This window comes from Macaca nemestrina, chromosome 3, assembly GCF_043159975.1.
Source record: "Macaca nemestrina isolate mMacNem1 chromosome 3, mMacNem.hap1, whole genome shotgun sequence".
Classification (NCBI taxonomy): Eukaryota; Metazoa; Chordata; class Mammalia; order Primates; family Cercopithecidae; genus Macaca; species Macaca nemestrina.
The window spans coordinates 101,969,795-101,994,592 of NC_092127.1; the positions used below are offsets into that span (position 1 = coordinate 101,969,795).

The 24,798-nt window shown below is 36.0% G+C and overlaps 1 protein-coding gene across 5 annotated transcripts in view; it reads left to right on the top strand.

Annotated features, from left to right (window-relative positions):
• Window positions 1-24,798, top strand: part of LOC105479660 (kelch like family member 8) — an 80,193-nt gene that overhangs the window by 39,902 nt on the left and 15,493 nt on the right. For 4 of the 5 annotated variants that reach the window (XM_071093327.1, XM_011737754.3, XM_011737752.3 and 1 more), the window contains 5 exons: window positions 5,657-6,022; window positions 14,623-15,171; window positions 17,008-17,194; window positions 21,770-21,913; window positions 23,498-23,609. In XM_071093327.1, coding sequence (XP_070949428.1) covers window positions 5,807-6,022; window positions 14,623-15,171; window positions 17,008-17,194; window positions 21,770-21,913; window positions 23,498-23,609 — 1,208 coding nt within the window. In that variant the 5' untranslated portion in view covers window positions 5,657-5,806. The remainder of the gene's footprint in view (window positions 1-5,656; window positions 6,023-14,622; window positions 15,172-17,007; window positions 17,195-21,769; window positions 21,914-23,497; window positions 23,610-24,798) is intronic. The other variant, XM_011737756.2, reaches the window with a different exon arrangement.

A 24,798-nucleotide genomic window follows, 5' to 3' on the forward strand; every position in this document is an offset into this window, starting at 1 on the left:
ATCTTGCAAAACTGAAACGATACAATAACTCTTCTTTCCACCCCTCTTGGCAGCTACCATTTTACTTTCTATGAATTTGACTGCTTTAGATGCTTCATATAAGTGGAATCAGTGGAACTTATCTGTTTCTGGCTTATTTCACTATGTATAATATCCTTAAGATTCATCCATGACAGGATTTTCATCTTTTTTGAATCTGAATGGTATTCCATTGTATGTATAAGTCACATTTTCTTTTTCCATTTTTCTGATGATGGACATTTAGGCTGCTTCTACCTCTGGGTTGTAAATAACGCCACAGTGAACATGGGTGTGCAAATATGTCTTTGCTATCCTGTTCTCACTTCTTTTGGATATGTACCGAGAAGTGGAATTGCTGGATATGGTAATTCTATTTCTAACTTTTTGAGGGCTATCCATACTGTTTCCAAAGCAGCTATGGAAGCTATTTTACATTCCCACCAACGGTGGAAAGGGTTTCCAGTTTCTCTAAGTCCTTGCCAACACTTCTTTCTTTCCCCATCCTAACAAGTGTAAGGTGATATCTCATGATTTTTATCTACATATCCCTGATGATTAATGATATTGAACATTTTTTTATATACAGTTGACTGTCAGTGTCTGCAGGTTACACATCCCCAGATTTAACCAAACATGGATTGAAAATATTTTTAATCCAATAAAAATAATACAAACTTTAAAAATACAATATAATAACTATTTACATAGCATTTACATTGTCTTAGGTATCGTAAGTAATCTAGAGATAATTTAAAATATGTAGGAGGATGTACATAGATTATATGCAAATACCATACCAGTTTATATAAGGGACTTAAGGATACATGGATTTTGGTATCTGCAGGGATTCTGCAATCAGTCTTCTGAGGATACTGAATAAGGGCTGTACTTCATGACCATTTGTGTATCATCTTTGGAGAAATGTCTGTTGAAGTCCTTTATCTTTTTTTTTGTTGAGGCAGAGTCTCACTCTGTCACCCAGGCTGGAGTTCAGTGGCATGATTACAGCTCACTACATCCTTGAATTCCTGAGCTCAAGTGATCCTCCCACCTTAGCCTCCTGAGTTGCTGGGACTATAGGCACATGATACCATGTCCAGCTAATTTTTGTTTTTTTTTTTTTTGTAGAGACAAGGTCTGTATTGCCCAGGCTGATCTCGAACTCCTGGGCTCAAACAGTCCTCCAGTCTCAGCCTACCAGTGTTGGGATTATAGGAGTGAGCCACCACACCTGGCATGTTTTTAGTTTTTGTTTGTTTTGTTTTGTTTTGTTTTGAGACAGGTGCTTCCTGTATTGCCCAGGCTGACCTTGAAGTCCTGGGCTCAAGTGATCCTCCTACCTTAGCCTCCCAAGTGGCTGGGACAACAGTCATTCACCAGCCGTTGCACCCAACCTTTTGCCCATTTTAAAATTGGGTTCTTTTTTTTTTTTTAATTGAGTTGTAGTTCTTTGTATATCTGGATATTAACCCCTTTCCAGGTATATATTTGCAAATACTGTTTTCTTCCATTCTGTAGGTTGCCTTTTCTTCTCTATTGATTGATTGTTTTGCTGCACAGAAGTTTTAAAGTTTAATGTCCCATTTGTCTGTGTTTACTTTTGTTGCTTGTGTTTTTTACGTCATACACAAGAAATCATTGATAAATTCAGTGTTGTGAAGCCTTTTCCCCGTGTGTTTTCCTCCAGTAGCTTTATGGTTTCAAGTCTAGTCATTTTATGGTTTCAGGGCTACATTTAGGTCTTTAATGAATTTTGAGTTAATTTTTGTATATAGTGTAAAGTAAGGGTCCAACTGCTTTCTTTTGCATGTGATATTTTTGTATAGTGTTTTTTATCACTAACAATTTTATGTATTTGATATTATAGCTACTCTTCAGTTTTAAAAAAATTCTTTAGGGTTTTGTTGTTGTTGTTGTTACTGTTGGCATGGTGTGTCTTCTTTCTATCCTATTCCTTTAACTGTGTCTTTGTGCTTAAAGTAGATTTTTTTTTCTTGTACGCATTTGATAGTTGGATTTTGCTTTTTCTTATCCAATCTGAAAATCTCTCTTTTTAAAAAAGTCTTTATTTGAGACCATTGTAGATTCACTTGCAATGCTAACAAATAATAGATCTTATATTTCCTTCACCCAGTTTCCCTCAGTGATAACATCTTGTATAACTTTTGTACCAGGAAATTGACTTTGATACATTGTCTATCTTATTCAAATTTCACCTGTTTTACATGCATTCGTGTGTATGTGTATGTTATCACGTGTAGATTCATATGATCAAGATACAGTATAGTTCCATCACAAGTATCTCTTGTACTACTCATTTATAGCCATAGCTACTCTTCTCCTCTCATCCTTCCCTAACCTCTGGCAAACAATAATCTGTTCTCCACCTCTATAACTTTGTCATTTTGAGAATGTTATATAGATAGAATCATACTGTATGGCTTTTTTAAATTGAGCATACTTTGAGATTCATCCGGATTGTTACATGTTTCAATAGCTTGTCCCTATTGCTGGGTAGCATTCCTGAGTCTCTGCCTTTAATTAGAAGTGGTTAGTCCATTTATATTTAATGTGATTATTGATACTGTTGTGTTTAAATCAACATCTTACTCAGGGATCAGCAAACTATGAGCTTGGGGATTAAATCACACTCACCAAGTGTTTATTCTTTATTTTATTTTATTTTATTTTTTTTATTTTTATTTTTATTTTTATTTTTTATTTATTTTTTTTTTTTTTGAGACGGAGTCTCGCTCTGTCGCCCAGGCTGGAGTGCAGTGGCGCGATCTCGGCTCACTGCAAGCTCCGCCTCCTGGGTTTACGCCATTCTCCTGCCTCAGCCTCCTGAGTAGCTGGGACTACAGGCGCCCGCCACCGCACCCGGCTAATTTTTTGTATTTTTAGTAGAGACGGGGTTTCACCGTGGTCTCGATCTCCTGACCTTGTGATCCGCCCGCCTCGGCCTCCCAAAGTGCTGGGATTACAGGCGTGAGCCACCGCGCCCGGCCTATTTTATTTTATTTTATTTTATTTTATTTTATTTTATGAGACACAGTCTTATTCTGTTGCCCAGGCTGGAGTGCAGTGGTGTGATCTCAGCTCACTGCAACCTCTGCCTCCCGGGTTCAAGTGATTCTCGTGTCTCAGCCTCCCAAGCAGCTGGGGTTACAGGTGCGCACCACCATGCCTGGCTGTTTTTTGTATTTTTTAGTAGAGACGGGGTTTCGCCATGTTGGCCAGGCTGGTCTCGAACTCCTGACCTCAGGTAATCCACGCATCTCAGTCTCCCAGAGTGCTGGGATTACAGGCATGAGCCACCACACCCGGCAACTAAGTGTTTTTTTTTTTTTTTAAATAAAGTTTTATTGGAACATGGCTATATTTATTTATTTACTATTGTCTGTGACTGCTTTTGTGTTACAATGACTGCGTTCAGTAGTTGTGATAGAGACCCATATGGCCCAGAAAGTCAAAAATATCTATTCTGTGGCCCTTTACAGAAAAAGTTTTTAAGCCCTGATTATGCTATTTGTTTTCTATTTGTCCCATCTGTTCTTTGTTGATTTTACAGCAGGAATGTGCATTTAGAAGAGATATTACAGTGACTGGTGCCTATTAGAATATCTATAGATGCTTTCCTCAGATAACATTTTAGACCTGACAGAAGGTGTCTGTATTCGTTTTTTATTGTGTGTAACAAATTACCACAATTTAGTGGCTTAAAACAATATGCATTTATTACCTCACAGTTGCCGTGCATCAGGAGTTTGGGCACAGTGTAGTTGGGTCCTTTGCTTAGGATCTCATAAGACTGCAATAAAGCTATTGGCCAGGCTGTATTATGAAGAGGCTCGATTATGGAGAAATCTGCTTCCACACTTATTCAGGTCATTGGCAGAATTCATTTCCTTGGAGCTATATGACTGAGGGCCTGGCTTTTTACTGACTGTCAGGTGAAAGCCTCTCTCAGGTCTTAGGGATTGCCTGTAATTGCCTGCTACATGGCTATCTCCATGGTGGTTTGTTTTTCAAGGCCTGCAGGAGAACTTCTTACTCCAGTCTGCTCACACAGTATTCTATAATGTAACGTAATCAAGAGAGTGACATCTCATCACTTTCCCACATTCCGTCAATTAGAAGCAAGTCACAGGTTCTTCCTCCATGCAAGGGGTTTATATGAAGCCATGACTCATTAAGGATCACTGTCATGTATGTCTGCCACAGAAACCATAAGAAGGCATTAATAACTATAATCTCTAACCTTACATTGACCATTTTGATTTCTGTCAAAGCTGGAAATGATGAGATTAACAATAAAGAACCTAATATAGCTAAAGTTCTGGTTAGAATATTTAGAGTTTTCTGAAACTACATAATAAGCAGAGCTTTCCACTCTGATAATGCCAATATTTTAAACAAGCACTTGTAAATTCATTATTGTATTTGATGTATTTCTCAGGATAGTGCCATGAGGGAGATATAGGTATCCCTGTTTATAGATGAAGAAACTGAGGATTAGTAAAGCCTCAGTTTTACAAATTACACAGCCTCAAAAAAAATTACACAGCCAGTGAGTGATGGAATAGGTGTCTATTTATTAGTAACTTGAAATCCTCTGTTCTTGTCAGCAAAGTAGAATTGTAACATAGAATTATTGATGGTGTGACTGTTCATCAGATATGCTTTGATGATGAGGAAAGTTTGATTTTGTATGTAAATACTAATAAGTTCTATGTGAAAATGCAAATAAAATGAGATCTTTGTAAGAGTGCAGCATTTCCTATGTTTGGCAGTACAATATTTCTAATCCTGAAAATGTTTCCTTAAGTGGTATCTCTATTTTACAGAAGAGATCGAGGTCTAAGCAAGTTGTCATTTGCTCAAGCTCATATGTTTGATATGTGGTAGAACCATAATCTGAGTTCAGAATCTAGGATGAACCTAATTCAATCAAAATATCCTTCTGTTTTGGCCTTGCATTACTAAATTGTATAGCTGGAAGGCAGCTATACTAATGTTTTACTGTATATCTCTATTCCAGTAATTTCATCTCTACTTAATTGTTATCTGTTAAGTGGGGTTGTTTATCTACACTTGGATGAGAAAGTCTTTAGTGAACTTTACCTATCATCTGTAGGATCATGTTGTTCTGCTAAAAAAAAAAAAAAAAAAAATCCAAGTGAAGCCTCAAAACTTAACATTTTCAGTTCATGGCCGTGTGTGGTGGTTAAAGCATGTAATCTCAGCACTTTGAGAGGCCTAGGTGGGCAGATTGCATGAGCCCAGGAGTTTGAGACCAGCCTGGGCAACATGGAGAAACTCCGTCTCTGAAATAAAAATTTAAAAATAGAAAAATGTTAGTTCATAGCCTTTCTCTTTGAAGATAGCATATTACACATCTCAAAAGTCATGTGCTTAAGTCAGTTGTTCTTGTTGGATTTTAAAGGAGTTCCTTTATTGATATAAAATAATTAGCAGAAGTGAATTATGTGTTATTTAGCATAAAAACAAAGTTTTTTGTTATTTTATAAATAATGATTGATATAGTTATTTTGCATGTATAGTACTAACAAATTATAGTTAATAATTTTTTTCTTTTGGTTTGTCTCTGTGTGTTTTATTATTGATTTTTCAGTCACAGCAAACTGTATAATGGCAGTTGAGTGGGTTTTGAAAAACATCTGAATTGTAGTGTCTACATCTACCTCTGCCTTCTCCCTACCCTTTGAAAAAGAATAAATGGCATGCTTGAGAAGAGAGCTATATTGAAAGAGGAATATTGCAAATGGCTTCAGATTCTGTGAATACTAAACAAGCTAGGAATCACATTACAAAGGGGAAAAGGCAACAACAGCACCAGCAAATAAAGAACAGATCCTCAATTAGTGATGGTGATGGAGAAGATTCCTTTATTTTTGAAGCAAATGAAGCTTGGAAAGATTTTCATGGTTCTCTTCTTCGATTTTATGAAAATGGAGAACTCTGCGATGTCACACTCAAGGTGAGATTGCCTTTTTTCTACTTTTCTCAGGCCGCTTCAGTGTAATATGAGAAATGGGGTTTCTGTAACCACACAAAGCAAATTTTGGTGCTATACATATGTGATACAGTTGGAATGCTTTTAGTCTCAATCTTTTTTTTTAGTGTAGGAGAAAGGACACAGAGGGCAAATGAAGAGAAGTTAGAATAAGATAAAATTATTGTACTAATTTAATGTTGATATTCATTATTTCTTAGTTAATTTAACTTCTGAGAGTTCTGAAACCCTAGAACAACAAATATTAGTGAAATTAATAAATTGCTGTTGACCAGATAAGCTTTTCACTTGTGAATTTAAATAACTTGGTGTATTTGCTTACTCTGAATACAGAAGTAAATTAGAAGTCAGCAATTTTGGATTGTTTACTCAGCTAGTGATTTACTGTATATCTCTATTCCAGTAATTTAATCTCTACTTCACTGTTTTCATCTGTTAAGTGGGATTGTTTATCTACACCTGATAGTGAAATACAGTCTACTTCGCCTTGGATGAAAAAGTCCTCAGTGAACTTTGCTCATAATCTATAGGATCATGTTGTTCTCCTAAAAGCAACCAGTTTTAATAAAATTGGAAAAGTGATAAAGCAGTATGGAAAAGCCTGTGTTCTGATTGTTTCTCATTGCACATTTAAAGTACTTTCTTCTTATCTCTCAGTGAAATATTAAAACTTTTTGGTGAAATCTTGGGCTTAAGCAGTCCTCCTGCCACAAGCGTCTGAGCAGCTGGGACTAGATGCATGCACCACCATGCCTGACTAATTAAAAAAAAATTTTTTTTTAGAGATGGGTCTTGCTATGTTGCCCAGGCTGGTCTCAAACTCGGTCTCAAATGATCCTACTGCCTTGGGCCTCCCAAAAAGCTGAGATTATAACTGTAAGCCACTGTGCTAATGGTAGATAATTATTTCTCATAGTTCTGAAGGTTGGGAGGTCTAAAATCAAGGTACCAGCAAGTTTGGTGTCTGGTGAGGGCTGCCCTCTCTGCTTCCAAGATAGTGCCTTATTGCTGCATCCTCCAGAGGGGATGAACACTATGTCCTCACATGGAAGGCAGAAGGACAAAATGGGCCTAAGCTAGTTCCCTCCAGTCCTCTTTTAAGGCACTAATCCATTCAATGAGCACAGAGCCCTTATGATTTCATCAATTCCCAGAGGTTCCCCCACTTAGTATTAGCACAGTGGGGATTAAGTTTCAACACATAATTTTGGAGGACCTTTAGAAGATAGCACAGACATAATTTGAGAGAAGAGAAAAATAATAATGGAGAAAGTGATCCTATATTTAACACGTAAGCATTCTATATTATGAAATTTTAAGATTCTGTGTTTAAGGAAGATTACCTTTTACTTCATTCAGCTAGTAAATCAGTATTTTAATCTTTTTCATGTTTCTCAGAAAGGTGGCATAATCATGTGGCACATAAGGACATTTTGGTCAACGATGGACCCCATATACAATGGTGGTCCCATAAGATTATAATGGAGCTGAAAAATTCCTATCACTTAGTAATGTTGTAGCTATCATAGTGTCCTAGCACAGTGCATTACTTACGTGCTTGTGGTGATGCTGGTGTAAACAAACTTACTGCATTGCCAGTTGTATAAAAGGTATAATACATGGTTATGTATAGTACCTAATACCTGTTCATGCTAATAAATGATTGTGTTACAGGTTTATGTATTTATTGTACTTTTTATTATTGTTGTAGAGTGTACTCCTGCTACTTCTAAAGAAAAGAACATTACTTAAAAAAAGAAAAAAATTGCAGAAAGTTGATTCTTAACAAAAAACAAGAAAAGAAAAAATGTTAACTGTAAAAACAGCCTTAGGCAGGTCCTTCAGAAGGTATTCAAGAGGAAAGCATTGTTACTATAGGAGATGACAGCTTCATGTGTCATCTCCTTTGTAGTAGGACAAGATCTGGAGGTGGAAGACAGTGATATGGATGATCCTGACTTGGTATAGATGCAGGCTAATGTCTGAGTTTGTGTCTTAGTTTTTAACAGAAAAGCTTAAAACATATAAGAAAAAAAATTTAAATAGAAAAAAGCTTTTGGAATAAGCATAGAAAAACATTTTTGTAGAGCTATGCAATGTGTGTGTTTTAGGCTTAAGTGTTATTACAAGAGTCAAAAAGTTTTAAAAAAATTAAAAAGTTTATGGAAAAAGTCACAGTAAGCTACGGTTAATCATGAAAGAAAGAAAAATATTTTTAAAAATGTAGTGTAGCATAAGTGTACAGTGTTTGTAAAGTCTGCAGTAGTGTACAATAAAGTCCTAGGCTTTCCCGTTCACTCACCACTCAATAATTCACCCAGAACAACTTCAGGCCCTGCAGCTCCATTCATAGCAAATACCTTATACAAGTATACTTTAAAAAAATATATTTTATACCGTATTTTTACTGTACCTTTCCTATGTTTATATGTTTAGATATGCAGATAGTTACCATTATGCTACAGTTGCCTACAGTGTACAGTACAGTAACAGGCCATGCAGGTTTGTAGTCTGGGAGCAACAGGCTATACCATATAGCCCAGGTATGTAATAGGCTATACCATCTAGATTTGTGTAAGTACATTCTGTGACATTTGCACAATGATAAAATCACCTGATACATTTCTCAGAATGTATCCCCATCCTTCAGTGACACATGACTGTATTAGAACTGCTTACCACAGCCTACGTGTGTAGTATAAGCTACATACCTAGGCTATATGGTATAGCCTGTTGTTGCTGGGATATAAGCCTGCATAGCCTATTACCATACTGAAAACTGTAGGGATTTGTAACACAATGGTATTTGTTTATCTAAACATATCTAAACAGAAAAGGTACAGTAAAAAGTGGGCAAAGGACATGAACAGACACTTCTCAAAAGAAGACCCACAAGTGGCCAAAAAATATATGAAAAAATACTCATCATCACCAGTCATTAGAGGAATACAAACCAGAACCACAAAGAGATACCATCTCACATCAGTCAGAATGACTTTTGTTAAAAAGTCAAAAAATAACAGATGCTGGCAAGGCTGTGGAGAGAAGGGAACACTTATACACTGTTGGTGGGAATGTAAATTAATTCAGCCACTGTGGAGAGCAGTTTGGATTCTTCTCAAAGAACTGGGAGTTGAACTACCATTCAACCCAGCAATCCTCCTGGTGGGTATATACCCAGAGGAAAATAAATCATTCTATCAAAAAGACACATATGTGTGTATGTTCATTGCAGTGCGATTCGCAAATAGCAAAGATACAGAATCAGCCCAAGTGCCCATCAGTGGTGGATTGGATAAGGAAAATGTGTTATATTTACACTGTGGTATACTATACCATAAAAAAGAATGAAATCACGTTATTTGCAGCAACATACATGCATCTGGAAACCATTATCCTAAGTGAACTAATAAAGAAGCAGAAAACCAAATACCACTTGTTCTCACTTGTAAGTGGGAATAAACACTGAGTAAACGTGGTCATGAAAATGGGAAAAATAGTGGAGAATACAAGATGGGGGAGGTAGGGAAGGTGGTGGGGGTATGAATTGAAATAAACTGTTTATTTCATGTTGTGTATTATGCTCACTACCTGGGTTATAGATTCATTTATACAGCAAATCTCAGCATGATGCAATATATCTATGCAACAGACCTGCATATGCACCCCTAATTCTAAAGTAAAAGTTGAAAAAACCGAAAAAATATATATTTATTTATAAATTACAATTTATATAATTATTTATAAATATATATATTTACAATAAAAATATAAATTTAAAATAAAAATAAAACTGTAAGAATGAAGGAATAGTAAAATTTTTTTACTTTATAAGGGGAAAGGACAGATTATAGGCTTATTTTATTATTTTGAGACAAGGTCTTGTCTTGTCACCCAGGCTGGAGTAGAGTGATGCAATCATGTCACGGCAAGTGTCAAGATTATTCTTACTCACGAAGTTATGCAACTGTATATCTACTATAATAGTATTTACGGTAATCAAAAAGTCATAATGTAAATGTGAAAACAACATTGAAATGGTAATGAATAATATGCATGTAGAGTAAAATATTAGATAGTAAATGCTTTCATGAGTTGCTAATGATGAATGTTAAAGTATATTAGAGTAGAAGGGCATTTTTCAACTACTGATATGGAAAATTTTCCTGCTTATATAATGGTGAATAATACTAAGATAAAATTTAACTTTTTCTAATTTTTTTTTTTTTTTGAGATGGAGTCTCACTCTGTCACCCAGGCTGGAGTGCAGTGGCACAATCTCAGCTCACTGCAACCTCTGCCTCACTCTGTCACCCAGGCTGGAGTGCAGTGGCACAATCTCAGCTCACTGCAACCTCTGCCTCCCAGGTTCAAGCAATTCTCCTGCCTCAGCCTCCCAAGTAGCTGGAACTACAGGCACGTGCCACCATGCCCGGCTAATTTTTTTTGCATTTTTAGTATAGACGGGGTTTCACCATGTTAGCCAGGATGATCTCCATCTTCTAACCTCCTAATCTGCCCTCCTTGGCCTTCCAAAGTGCTGAGATTACAGGTGCGAGCCGCCGCACCCGGCCCTTGTTTTGCTAAATTTTTTAAGTGAAGTGGAAATAGTTTACAAAATAAATGTTAACCATGGTGAACTCTTTTTTTTTTTTTTTTTTTTTTTTTTAATAGCAACAAAAGCACAGATTTATTGAAATGAAAGTACACTCCACAGAGTGGAAGTGGGCTCGATCAAGTGGCGCTCAAGAGCCATGATGAAGTCCTAACTAGTGGAGTTAGGAATGCTTTATATGTTGATAGTCAAGTGCTTTACTAACCCAAAAGCCCTTTTTTCATTGTATTTCCATTCATATTGGGTAATCTCTGGAAAATTACTCAGAGTTTTTATTAATGGTTGGTATTTCAAGCTTTTTAAACAGAAGTCTAAGGAATTATTTAATGAATGTTGATATTCTACATATTTTAATACTGAAGTGTGACGTGATTTTTCCCTGAGTATTGTTAAGTATAGCCTAAAGCTCCCGCCTTATGTATTTTAAGCTTGGCCTAAAAGTTTCTCTGTACACAGTAAACTGTAACCTAACTGGATGTGTAAACAGACTGCAACCTACTCTTGTGCTAATCACTGAGTTTCAGCCAATCATAGGCAACCAGTTGTCCAACCTGTGTTCAAGTAAGGCAGACCCTGAGCTGTAACTGACCCATCTATTTCTGTACCTCACTTCCGTTTTCTTTGTGCCGCCTTCCTTTATCTGTCTGTAAATTTTCGACTACGCAGCAGCACCAGAGTCTCTTTGAACCTCTTCTGGTTCCAGGACTGCCTAATTCTTGAATCCATCTTTGCTCAGTTAAACTCTGTTAAATTTGTCTAAGGTTTTTCTTTTGTGATAGTATCTTGAATTAGTCACATGTTCACTGATCTAACAAAGAAAGAATATAAATTAGAAAATTAACTAGTATCGGGTACATATAGTATTTATGTAATTCTAAATTATATGGTAGTATCTAATATTCTGTAACTTGTGTGTTTTTCATCCAATTTTAAACATCAGGTCTTTAGACTTAGATTCCTTTCATTTTCAAATTTCTAATGAAATGATTTTGGTAATTGGTAATTATTTTTATGTACCAGAGAAAGAAAATGTACAAATAAACTTTCAGGAATGTAATGAACTATATAACATCAAAGGAGAATCAGTGCATTAAAAAGCCAAATTTTTGACTGTTCCTATTTATACATGTGGCTCAAAGATCTTTATAAAGTAATGATTGATATTTATTCTAAAAGGGTACATGGGGTGTATGTGTTAAATAGCCACATTTTCGTTTATTTGAATCAAGATTCAAATAGAATTGTAAAGGGACAGAATCTTATTAAAAACAACATGAAAATGACTTGCTGGCCATTGATTTGTACAACTTGAATGGCAACTGTTAAAATAATGGTTATCTAGAAATTGTAGAACCATATTTTATGATACTATTATGTAGGAGAGTGTTGGCAAGTTATTTGATGGAGCAGGTTTAAGTCATGTGAGACTTACAAATATTTGCATAGAAACTGAATCCCGGTGGTGGCATGTGGAAATAATTTTTTAAAGGATATGCTTAGGCTATTTAAAAATTACTTAGTATCAGATATCAGATCCCATTTTAGAGCTGACGTGAATTTGAAAACATGCCAAGCTTTATGTTATAGTCTACATTACAACGTTAGTCTCAATGGAATCTAAATCCTGCCTTGTGAGTTCTGTGAAAAAATTTAATATAGCCTAACAGACAGAAATGATTGTCTTGTACTTGCTGAAATAAGTGATACTGGTTCTTCCACATTAGTGAAAAAACACTGAGGAAGGGGCTTTTATAAGCAAAACCATTTATACATTTGAACACTCCAGAAGTTGTCATTTAAAAATTATTTCTCAGTGAGGTACAACTGTAAGTTTATTATATAATTAAAACACTACATGAAAACAGGAAAATTGTTTAAATAGTACTATAACTGTTACTTGTATTTGATTAATGTAAACTCCTGGGAAAATGGGATAAATACTATATTAAAAAGATATCTGCCCACTCAGTACCAAAAACTTCCAGATGTAAATAAAAATTTAAGTGTAAAACATAAAACCATAAAAGTAGTATAAAAAATATGTGAAGTAAATATAGAATATTAGAATGATTCCCATTTCTAGCAGGGTACCTAAAACAATAAATAAAAAGACTTCATTTAATTATATAAAAATCCATAGGGAGAGAATAAAATTTGAAAGCAAACTAAAAGAGAAGTTTGAAATATATATGACAAATACCTAATACTCTGATTATATGAGGAGTAGTTATAAAAAATTTGTAGTTCATAGAAGAAATACACATAGCTCAAAATTTATAAATGATTCAATCTTAAGAGCAAAAAAAAAAAAGATAAACAATGAGATCTTTTTATTCATCAAATTGGCAACTATGGCCGGGCATGGTGGCTCACACCTGTAATCTTAGCACTTTTGGAGGCCGAGGCAGGAGGATTGCATGAGCTCAGGAGTTTGAGATCAGCCTGGGCAGCATAGACTTTGTCTGTACCAAAAAAAAAAGTGTTTCTTAACACTCAAGATATGGTGCAAATACTGTAAGAAGCTCAGAAATGGACAGTTTGACAGTATGTATTCGCATATTCACATTGTATCCTTTGAAGCAGCATTTCTACTTTTAAGAATTTATCTGTTGCAATAATAGAGAATGTGAATAAAGATTTAGTTACAAAGAAGTTCACTACTGTGCTGTTTGTAATAGCACACTGTTGGAAGCTATCTCATTTTTCAATAATTAAGGTGATGAGATTGCAGTGGTTTTTTTTTTTTTTTAACTGCTCTTATGTAAGCTATATCATTTCAAGATAATGTAAATAGAAACTAAAAAAACCTCGGTTGAGCTCATAGTAAATACTACTAAATACTTATTCTGTGCTTCAGTTTTCTGATTGACAAATTGTGGATAATACTAGTACTTACTCACAGGGGCGTTGGGACAGTTGAGTTAGTATATGAAAAGCACTTAGAAGGCCAGGCTCTGTGCCTCATGCCTATAATCCTAGCACTTTGGGAGGCCAAAGTGGGTGAATCACTTGAGCCCAGGAGTTTGAGACCAGCCTGGGCAGCATGGCAAAACCCTGTCCCTACTGAAAAATAAAAAAATTAGCTGGGTGTGGTGGCGCGTGCCTGTAATCCCAGCTGCTTGGGAGGCTGAGTTGGGCGATTGCTCAAGCCCAGCAGGTTGACACTGCAATGAGCCATGATCACGCCACTGCACTCCAGCCTGGGGAGCAGGGTGAGACCCTATCTCCGAAAAAAAAAAAGCACTTACAATAGTGGTTGGCTTGTAATGAGTGCTAACTGATGTTTGGTGTTATTATTTATTCACACAGTGTCCCTGAAATATAACATAGAAAATCATGGTTTGTTGTATGTATGTTATAGATACATATATAAAAGAGGCCAAGTATGGTGGCTCACACTGATAATCCCAGCACTTTGGGAGGCTGAGGCAGCTGGATCATTTGAGACCAGGAGTTCGAGACCAACCTGGCCAACATGGTGAAACCCTGTCTCTACTGAAAAAACAAAAGCCACAAAAATTAGCCAGGTGTCGTGGTGCACGCCTGTAATCCCAGCTACTTGGTAGGCTGAGGCAGGAGAATCGCTTAAACCCAGGAGGCAGAGGTTGCAGTGAGCTGAGATCGCACCACTGCTCTCCAGCCTGGGCAACAGAGCAAGGTCTTGTCTCTAAATAAATAAATAAATAAATAAATAAATAAATAAATAAAAAGTGTGTGTGTGTATGTATATGTATGTATACATATGAGATATGTGGTTAATTTGGAAGATGAAAATTGCTTGACTTTAAGAAACTGGCCTACATTGAAAGTAAGTGACCAAAGGTTCGCCTTGTAAAAAGATACTCTAAATTTGTCTGGAAATTTTGTTCCTGTTACAAACACATGTTAAATGCTGACCTGAAGCTGATTTTGATATTAAACTGAATCTTTCTTGGTTTCTTTTGAACAGGTTGGCTCAAAGCTAATCTCTTGTCACAAGCTGGTATTGGCTTGTGTTATTCCCTACTTTAGAGCCATGTTTCTTTCTGAAATGGCCGAAGCCAAGCAAACGCTGATTGAGATTAGAGATTTTGATGGTGACGCAATAGAAGACTTGGTAAAGTTTGTCTATTCTTCACGGCTCACTTTGACTGTTGACAATGTCCAGCCTCTCTTATATGCAGCCTGTATTCTGCAGGTTGAACTGGTGGCTAGAGCTTGTTGTGAATACATGAAGTTACATTTTCATCCCTCCAATTGCCTGGCAGTAAGAGCCTTTGCAGAAAGTCACAATCGAATAGACTTAATGGACATGGCGGATCAGTATGCCTATGAGCATTTTACTGAAGTAGTGGAGTGTGAAGACTTTGTAAGTGTATCACCCCAGCACCTCCATAAGCTTTTGTCCTCCAGTGATCTAAATATTGAAAATGAAAAGCAGGTCTATAATGCTGCCATCAAGTGGCTACTTGCCAATCCTCAGCATCATTCCAAATGGTTGGATGAAACACTTGCACAGGTAGGGGCTGAAATAAGATTTCACACAGAAATGAAATGATACAGAAGCAAATCAATATGCTTCATTTATTATGAAAAGTGTAGATTATTTGAAGGAATATAGAAATTATTGATGTAATAAATGATAAAAATGACTTTTAGCTCTCTAATTTTCCTGTTAACTTGCTGTGCTGTTTCAGGATGAATCTAAATTTGTCACATTTGAATTACCAGTATCATTCTCTGCTTTTTAACCTGAATATTTAAAATATTCCTTTGGGATACTAATGATGAATGTTTTATTTATGCCAGTAGAAAATGGTTTGAGGAAACAGCTCTAAATTAATATAATTTATAATGATTGTTTTGTAATGAAGTTTCTAAATTAATGAATTATTTTGCTAATAAAAGTATAGTTATTCCTAATGTGTGAAGATTTATTATGTAAACAACCATAGGACATCACTTTCTATTTTCTTCTTTCACCATAGTTTGACTTTTTAAACCTCAGAAATGTGTCTCATTGTTACTGTTATTTTTCACTGTCAGTAGCAGTTACCAGGATAAGAAGATTGTAGGCCCTCGCGATCTTTTTTTCTTTTGTCTTCCTCCCCTCTCCTTTCTCTCCCTTCCCGCCTTCCCTTCCTCCCTTTTTTCCTTTCTTCATTTATTCCTGAGAAGTAAAATGATGTTTTACTACTTAAGAATGTTCCTATTTACTTATTTTTTCTAAATTAAATGCTTTGTTAAAGCTAGTGCTTATTAAAAGCACTCAATGATAATCTTGTGATTTTTAATAACATAAAGTTTCTTAATAGCATTATCAGAAGGTTAAACAAATAGTAGGAAGAATGAAAGTGCTTATAATTACCAGTGTTGTCATTTTAGATATTTATAGGCAGATGAAGTAAACCTATTCAAAGTGTGATGATAAGACATATTTTTTCAAGTACATATCACAATATTTATGCATTCATATGAGTATCAAAATTCAGAACACGTTTGGATCTTCTCTCAATTATTTTGAAAGTAAGTTTGTCAGCAAAGCAAATGGAAAGTTTCATTATCGTGCAGCTATATCTTATTTGTGTATATGTGTTTTTCTTTGAGATGGTAAGGCAGACTTCATTCAAGGGGGGGCCATAACAGTAGATATAGGGACTGCTGCAACAAAGTCTTGCAGCTGGGGAGAGAGACCGGATTCAACCCCTTACGTGTGTGTGTTTTTAACTCAAAATAGCATTACCTGGTTTCATCATCCCTTTTAATCCACTGGAAAATCAGTGCATCTTTAATAGAGGAATGGTGAATGCCTCTGTTGAAAAAGGGGATGCATCCCTGAGTTAGTATATTCCCTTCCAAGATCACTGATTTGAAGAAAACAACGCTTGTTACAGATACTAATTTTTACATTTTTAAGTTAGAAATCACATTTCCCTATGTTTAATCTTAGCTTAAAAAGACAAAAGAACAAAGCCCAGCACTTTTGTTTTGATTGTACCATTATCAACAAAAGGGCCTTGTGATTATGTCAGTACTGTTTTTGGAAGTAAGCAATTTGAAGATAATTCAATTATAAACCCTATTTAAACCTATATTTAAAGTGGGTGGATATAGTTTAACGTGTAGTCTGATTCCATTCGAGCAGACCAATACTGGAAATTGCTTTAGAATTTGGCACGTTGAATTTCATGAACATGTTAGATTTCATGAAGTAACAAATTTTAAAAAGAGAACATGCTGCAGTAGGAGTGGAGAATTACCCATCTAATTTTCACCTTTATTTGATACAATTTTTAGACTTTATTTTCCCAAGAAAATATAAAATGTATTATATTGCAACTATTCATGATCTTAGGTTCGTCTACCATTGTTGCCGGTTGATTTTCTTATGGGTGTTGTGGCAAAAGAACAGATTGTCAAGCAAAATCTAAAATGTAGAGATTTACTGGATGAAGCAAGAAATTACCATCTTCACTTGAGTAGCAGAGCAGTACCTGACTTTGAATACTCCATTCGGACTACCCCAAGGAAGCATACTGCTGGTAACCAAATTATTTTGTCAACTCTCCTGGAAGGATCTTTGTTGTATTTGAGGGATGTTCTTGTGTGCCCAAACTTAGTTGTAATATAATTAGTCTCTGATTGCCTTAAAGTAATAATTGGCAAATATGGTTCTATATATGTATTTATCATTTTTACTGTACATTATTTAGTTTTACTAATAAGCCAGTTTTTTTAAAAGCCATAATCAGTCCTATATGCTCTGCAGAGCCTACTGAAATATCTCTTCTTTTGAGATCTTCCCCGATTCTGAACTTGGTTTACTATGTTGCATTTTCATTTATTCATTTGAAATGTCTTGAGTTCTTCAAAGACAGCCGAGTATCTTATTTAGGTTTCTATCCCTGGGGCCAAGCGTGGAGCTTGAAATACATTGTGTGTCTAAATATTTGTTTTTTCATTTTACCAAATAAAAAGGGCACTAAACATAGCTAACATTTGTATAATGGGTTATATTAAACTCTTAGAATCTAAAGCCCTTATGTTTTAGGAGGCATGCAGTTTCACCTTTATTTGATACAATTGTTAGGCTTTATATTTTCCCAAGAAAATATTTCATGTTCACTTCTTTTTCTTGAGACATTATGCTATAAGAAGTATCACTTTTTAATAAAATATTTGTAAAGTGTAACATATTTGAGACATGAGGGAATACATGAGGTTCAGAAATTTAGGGAAGAGGTGCTCTGAATAGAGACTTCCTCTATATATGGTGCTATCTAAATATGCAGTTATCAAATAATGAGGTCTTTGAAATAGCCTGAAAACAACAACATGATTATGTTCTACTCATGATTATGAGTAGAATGAAATTTTATCTAGGTAATACAAAGAAACGCTGAAAGTCATACACCTATCTATGAAGAAGTAGTTCTTCTAGATAATTAGTTTGACATGAAACTAATTATCCTCATTTTCTATAGGTTGATGTAAATAATTAATTTTTTTTTTTTTTTTTTGAGACAGAGTCTCACTCTGTTGCCCAGGTTGGAGTGCAGTGGCACGATCTCGCCTGGCTCACTGCAAGCTCCAACTCCCAGGTTCACGCCATTCTCCTGCTTCAGCCTCCCGAGTAGCTGGGAGTACAGGCGCCTGCTACCATGCCTGGCTAATTTTTTTTGTATTTTTAGTAGAGACGGGGTTTCAACGTGTTAGCCAGGATAGTCTTGATCTCCTAACCTCGTGATCCGCCCACCTTGGCCTCCCAAAGTGCTGGGATTACAGGCATGAGCCACTGCGCCCAGCCCAATAATTCATTTTTTTTAGTTATATAGCTTTTTTGTTGTGAATTTAGAAAGTCAAGGTATTTGATGAAATTCTTTAAATTCAGAGTGGAATTCAAATAACATCTTAGCAGCCTAGGTTATATGCCAAAATATACTAGACAGTCATATAAATGATCTCTTACATGACTGAAGGAACTTTATGTAGTAAGTTTTAGTGAAGGATTTGATCTTCATTTTGAAATAGGTGGTTTTATTCCATTTTAAGGATGAGGAGACTAAGATTTAAGTTAAAAGTATGCTGAAGGCCACACATAGGAATAGCAGAAAAAGGATGTGCATCCTGGTCTTTTATTTTAGTTTTTTTTTTTTCTTCCATACTTTGTTCCTATGTGAACTATATAGATGAAATACTAGTTTTCACTTAAAGAAAATCTAATCAAAGGTTAACATTACATTCTGGGATTATAATCCTAGCTGTGCCATTGAACATCTGTAATTTTGGGCAAATTTCTTAATCAGGGCATCAGTTTTCTTTTTTCTTTTTCTTTTTTTTTTTTTTTTTTTTTTGAGACCGAGTCTCACTCTGTCGCCCAGGCTGGGGTGCAGTGGTGCTTTCTCAGCTCACTGTGCCTCCCAGGTTCAAGAGTTTCTCGTGTACACCACCGTGCCAGGCTTTTTTTTTTTTTTTTTTCCCATATATTTAGTAGAGCCAACCATGTTGGCTAGGCTGGTCTCGAACTCCTGGCCTCAAGTAATCCGCCTGCCTCAACCTCCCAAAGTGCTGGATTACAGGTACGAGCCACTGCGCCCAGCCCAACTTATAAACAAATTTCTTAATCAAGGCCTCTGTTTACTTATAAACAATTTGACTAAATGATCTTCACAGTTTCTTCCAACTTTTTTTTTTTATTAAAAAAATTTTTTTGAGACGGGATTTGCTCTATCATCCAGGCTGGAATGCAATGCTGCAATCACAGCTCACTGTGCCTTGAACCTCCTGGGCTCAAGCAGTCCTCCTCCCTCAGCCCCCTGAGTAGCTGGAACCACAGGCACATGCCCAGATAATTTTTTTTCTTTTTTGTAGGGAGTGGGTCTCACTATACTGCCCAGGCTGGTCTCGAACCCCCGGGCTCAAGTGGTTCACCCACTTCAGCCTCCCAAAGGGATTATGGGTGTGAGCCACCACACCTAGCTGCTCTTCCGACTTTACATTTATCTAACTTAAAATATTGAATTAGTTGAAAAAGATAGCATAGGCAGCTTCAAGGCATTCATTTATGCAGTCATTCTGCTAACATTTATTAAGTGCCTACCATGTGAAGGGCTCTGGGTTAGGTGTAAGAAATGCAGGCACATACAGAATATAGCCAGACTTATTTTGGAATAACTTGTCTGGTCTAGGAAAATAGACATTTGAGTAAATAAATGCAGTAAAGTCTTAACAGGTGCATTTATATCATCATAAGGTGTAATGGGACTTACAAAGAAAACAGTAGTTATTTTTATCTTGGAAGAGTCAGAAAAGGTTTTATAGAGAAAGTAAACCTTAGCTTTAGTTGTGAATAATAAATAAATGTTCTTCTGAATGCTAGTTAGGGTAAGGGTGTTCAGTTCATTTTACAATTATTGAATGCCTAGTACATGGCAAGTACTGTGCTAGTCCTTATTCATGCATGATTGCTTAATACACAGTCTTAACCTACCTTAGACTCTAGTAACAGATGTTGGCATAATGGATCATTTTAATACTATGTGTTAAATAAATGCTAATTACCAAAAGTGCTATAGGAACACCAAAGATGTATACTACATGCATAGTTGCAGGACCATGAAGTTTAAGAGAGAGAAAGAGGGGAGGAGATTGGGTTAGATCCTGGACGACCTTTATGCTGTGATACGGTTTTACCTTGTAAGGCAGCCTTTGCTCCTCAAAGTGTGAAGGAAGTGGTCGCCCCTGGACCAGCAGCATCAGCCTTCACTTGGGAACTTGTAGGAAATGCAAATTCTTGGACTTACCTCAAACATACTGAATTAGAAACTCTGGAAGTCAGGCCCAGCAATCTGTGTTTTATGCCCTTCAGGTGATTCTGCATTACACTACACTTTTTTTTTTTAATTGTGGTTAAATATATGTAACAAAATCTGCCATTTTAAGCATTTTTTGTCTTCTTTTTAGAGACAGGGTCTCGCTCCATCACTCAGGCTGGAGTGCAGTGTTGCAATCATAGCTCACTATGGCATCGAAATCATGGGCTCAAGTGATCCTCCTGCCTCAGCCTCCCATGGGGTTGGGACTACAGGCATGCCCCACCACACCTGGCTAATTTAAAAATTTTTGTAGAGATGGGGGTCTTGTTCTGTTGCCCACGCTGGTTTCCAACTCCTGGCCTCAAATGATCCTCCTGCCTCAGCCTCCCAAAATGCTGGGATTACAGGCATGAGCCACTGCACCTGCCCATTTTACAATTCAGTGTCATTCACTGAAGTTTTTAAGAAGTACTGGTGTAGGTAATGGAAGGCTATCAAAAGAGCCTTTTCGTTAGTGTACTATGTTGACAATCTGAATGCAAAAAGACAGCTTAGTATTAAGAGAGGACAGGATTTTGCAGTAGTTAGGTAATAGTTGATGAGAGCATGAACTGTTCCCAGTGGCATTGGGAATAGAGAGGAACAGATAGAACACCACAGGAAAGGAAGAGATTGTTTAGGTAGGCAAGGAGGGGAGATCCTTTTGAACTTGTTGGGTTTAAGGTGTCTGTGGGACATCAAGTGGAGATGTGGCTTAGAAATGTATATGGGAAGGTATTATGATATAGGTGGAATCTAAAACAAAGGGATGAACTTTTCCTGTAACAAAAAGTGTGTGAGAAATGGGCTAAGGATGGAACATGGAAAGCATAGAAGGAAATAAATGATTGGAGATAAAAAGAGACTGATATTATAGAAATCAAGGAAGTAAGATGTTTCCCAAAAAATGGGATGATCAGCATATCAAGTGCTACAATTGTGTTCAATAAGAAATTAACTTAGAGGCCGTTTTGTTACAACCTTAGCAAGAGTAATTTTAGACGGTATATGAGAGTATAGACCATATTGTAGTGGGATATTAGCAAGCAGAGATAGTTGATATACCCTATTCTATGAAGGGACAGGAAGAAAATTTTATTAGATTTATACTAACATAATAACATTAAATACTATCCAAATAACTTTTTTTTTTTTGTCTTTTTACTTTTACCCAAAGTTTTGACTTTCTAAATATTTTTCCACCTTAATTTTGTTTTCATTTGGCAGCTATGATTTATCTCTATTTTGTGGCTTTACCTTTAGGTGTGCTGTTTTGTGTAGGTGGTCGAGGTGGATCTGGTGACCCTTTTCGCAGTATTGAATGCTATTCTATCAACAAAAACAGTTGGTTCTTTGGACCAGAAATGAATAGTCGAAGGCGACATGTGGGTGTAATCTCTGTGGAAGGTGGGTCCACTTTGAAATATCACATGATCACAATGCTCTTTTAAAAATATTTCAACTTTGAGAATTTATTTTTTATATAAGAAAATGACTAAATTGTAAATTATTTTTAAATAAAATGCTTGGTTAGTGATAATTTACTTGCTTTGTGCCACAGATGCTCAGTGCGCATAATGTGGAGATGAATATCAGAGAAAAGAGATATAAAGAGTTAAAATAAACTATTCTGAGTTATATAGTTACCAAAAAACTAAACCAAGGAAAAATGTTTATTGAACCCAAATTGTAATTACGTATCAGTTTTTTTAATACCCATCTTATTTTAATACTCATTCCTGAAAATGAATTAATTGTAGAATCATGGATAAATTGTCAGAAAACTCTAAAAGGTCACTTTTTTATTATAAAAATATAAATGAATTTTTAACAATATAAAAACATTTTCATAAAAAATGAAAACCGCTTGCAACACAAACACCCAGAAACAGTCACAGTTAACATTTTGGTGCACAGTCTTTCCTGTCTTTCTCTGTGTATTTTTGTTTGTATCATCTAGGAAAAAAGTTGATCATATTAACAGTTTTATGGAGATTGAGGAGGGAGGATCATTTGAGCCTGGGAGTTCAAGACCAGCCTGGGCAACGTAGGGAGACCTCGTCTTTACAAAAAAATTAAAAAATTTAGCCAGACGTAGTAGTGCATGCCTGTGGTCTCAGCTACTCAGGAGGCCAAGATGGAAGGATCACTTGAGCCTAGGAGTTTGAGGCTGCATTGAGCAGTCATAATGCCACTGCACTCCAGCCTGGGTGACAGAGCAAGACCCTGTCTCAAAAAGAAAAACCAAACAACAAAGAAGTTGTGTGTGTGTGGGTGTGTGTGTACATGCATGCGCACACAAACCAGTTTATATATATGTATTTTTTGTTTTGTTTTTTGTTTTTTGTTTTTGAGATGAAGTTTCGCTCTTGTTGCCCAGGCTGGAAGGCAGTGGCGCGACCTCAGCTCACTACAACCTCCGCTTCCCGGATTCAAGCAATTCTCCTGTCCCAGCCTCCTGAGTGACTGGGATCACAGGCTTCCACCACCGCGCCCGGGTAATATTTTGTATTTTTAGCAGAGACAGGCGTTCACCATGTTGGTCTCGAACTCCTGACCTCAGGTGATCCACCCATCTCGGCCTCCCAAAGTGCTGGGATTACAGGCATGATCCACCGTGCTCAGCCACCAGTTTTATATGTTAAAATATAACCTAATAAGAGCGTTTTTCCATTTTATTAAGCATTCTTTGAAGGCATGATTAGTGATTTCATCTACCAAGTAATAAAAAGTTGGGAAACCTAAAAGGGGCGATAAATATTAGAGCATTTACTAATAAATAACTTCATGTAGAACAGCATGTTTAGTGCAAGCTTACATTGATTTTTCATTCAACTACTGAAATGACATTGATGATAATGTTGAACAGAACAACAATTGTTGAAAATTAACTTATGGTGACATTTTAATTATATAATGTTTATATATGTAACATTAATGTTATGAATTTATTTATTTGGAGTCAAATGAAAATACTTCTCTATTTGACAGGTAAAGTGTATGCAGTAGGTGGACATGATGGAAATGAACATTTAGGTAGCATGGAGATGTTTGATCCTCTCACTAATAAATGGATGATGAAGGCATCAATGAACACAAAGAGGTAGATCAGCATGGAAAGTTATTTTGAACTGATGGTGGAAATAAGGTTTCTTAAAATTTAAAGGCCTTATTTTAAACTTTTTTTTCTACTTTAGAAACTTTAAATACCTTCTCAAACACATTTTGTTAGCATGTCCAAGGTGATACTTTGTTACCGCCTTTTATTTTTTTTAAGAATTAAAAATGCAGTCATGTTTTAGAGTACCGTATGGTAGTCACAGTTTTCACTTATACATGAGCATTGATTTTTAAAACTTTTTATTTTGAGATAATTTTAGTTTATTCAGAGAAGTTGCAAAAATATTAAAGTTTCTGTGTACCAGTGGTTCTCAACTGAAGATGATTTTGCCTCCTCTGTGGGACACTTGGCAGTGTCTGGAGACATTTTTGGTTGTCACAGCTTGGAGATGGGAAAATTGCTGCTAGCATCTATGGGAAGAAATCAGAGATGCTGCTAAAGATTCTACAGTGCACAACAAGGATCTTCTAGCCCAAATGCCAGTGGCAAAGATAATGCCAAATGCCAGTGCTGAGATGGCAAAACCTTGCCACCTACCCTGCCCCTGGCTTCCCATAATGTTAACATGTTACACAGCCATAGTGGTTATTGAAATTAGCATTGATACAGTACTATTAATCTGTAGACTTTTTGGGTCATTTTCCCCACACATCCTTATGCTTCCCCACACATCCTTATGCTTCTTACTGATTTTTCTTGTCTAATTGTATTGCCTAATAATCTAATACAGGTGAATAGTGGCAGAGACAGTAGGTGTTTTTGTCTTGTTCCTGATCTTATTAGAAAAGTATCTAGTGTTTCGCTATTAAGTAAGATACTGACTTTAGGACTAAAGTATCTATATTTTTATCATGTTAAGAAAATAGTCCTCAATTTCTCTTTTCTTCATTGATTTTTATCCTGATGAGCAGTAATATTTTAAGTGATTGCTTACATATTTATGTGCTCATTTACATATTTATGTTCTAATATTTATATTCTCATCAACATAAACTGGAATATATGTTGATTAATGTATCAGTCTAAAGGGGAGATTTTCAGTAACATACTTAGTACTCTAACCTGCTTGACACTTTCATTAATGACTTGAATACCAAATTTTTAGATATCCTAAGGTGGAAAGATCACTAAGGCATGTGACCAAATTAGGATTCCAAAGACAAAGTAGACC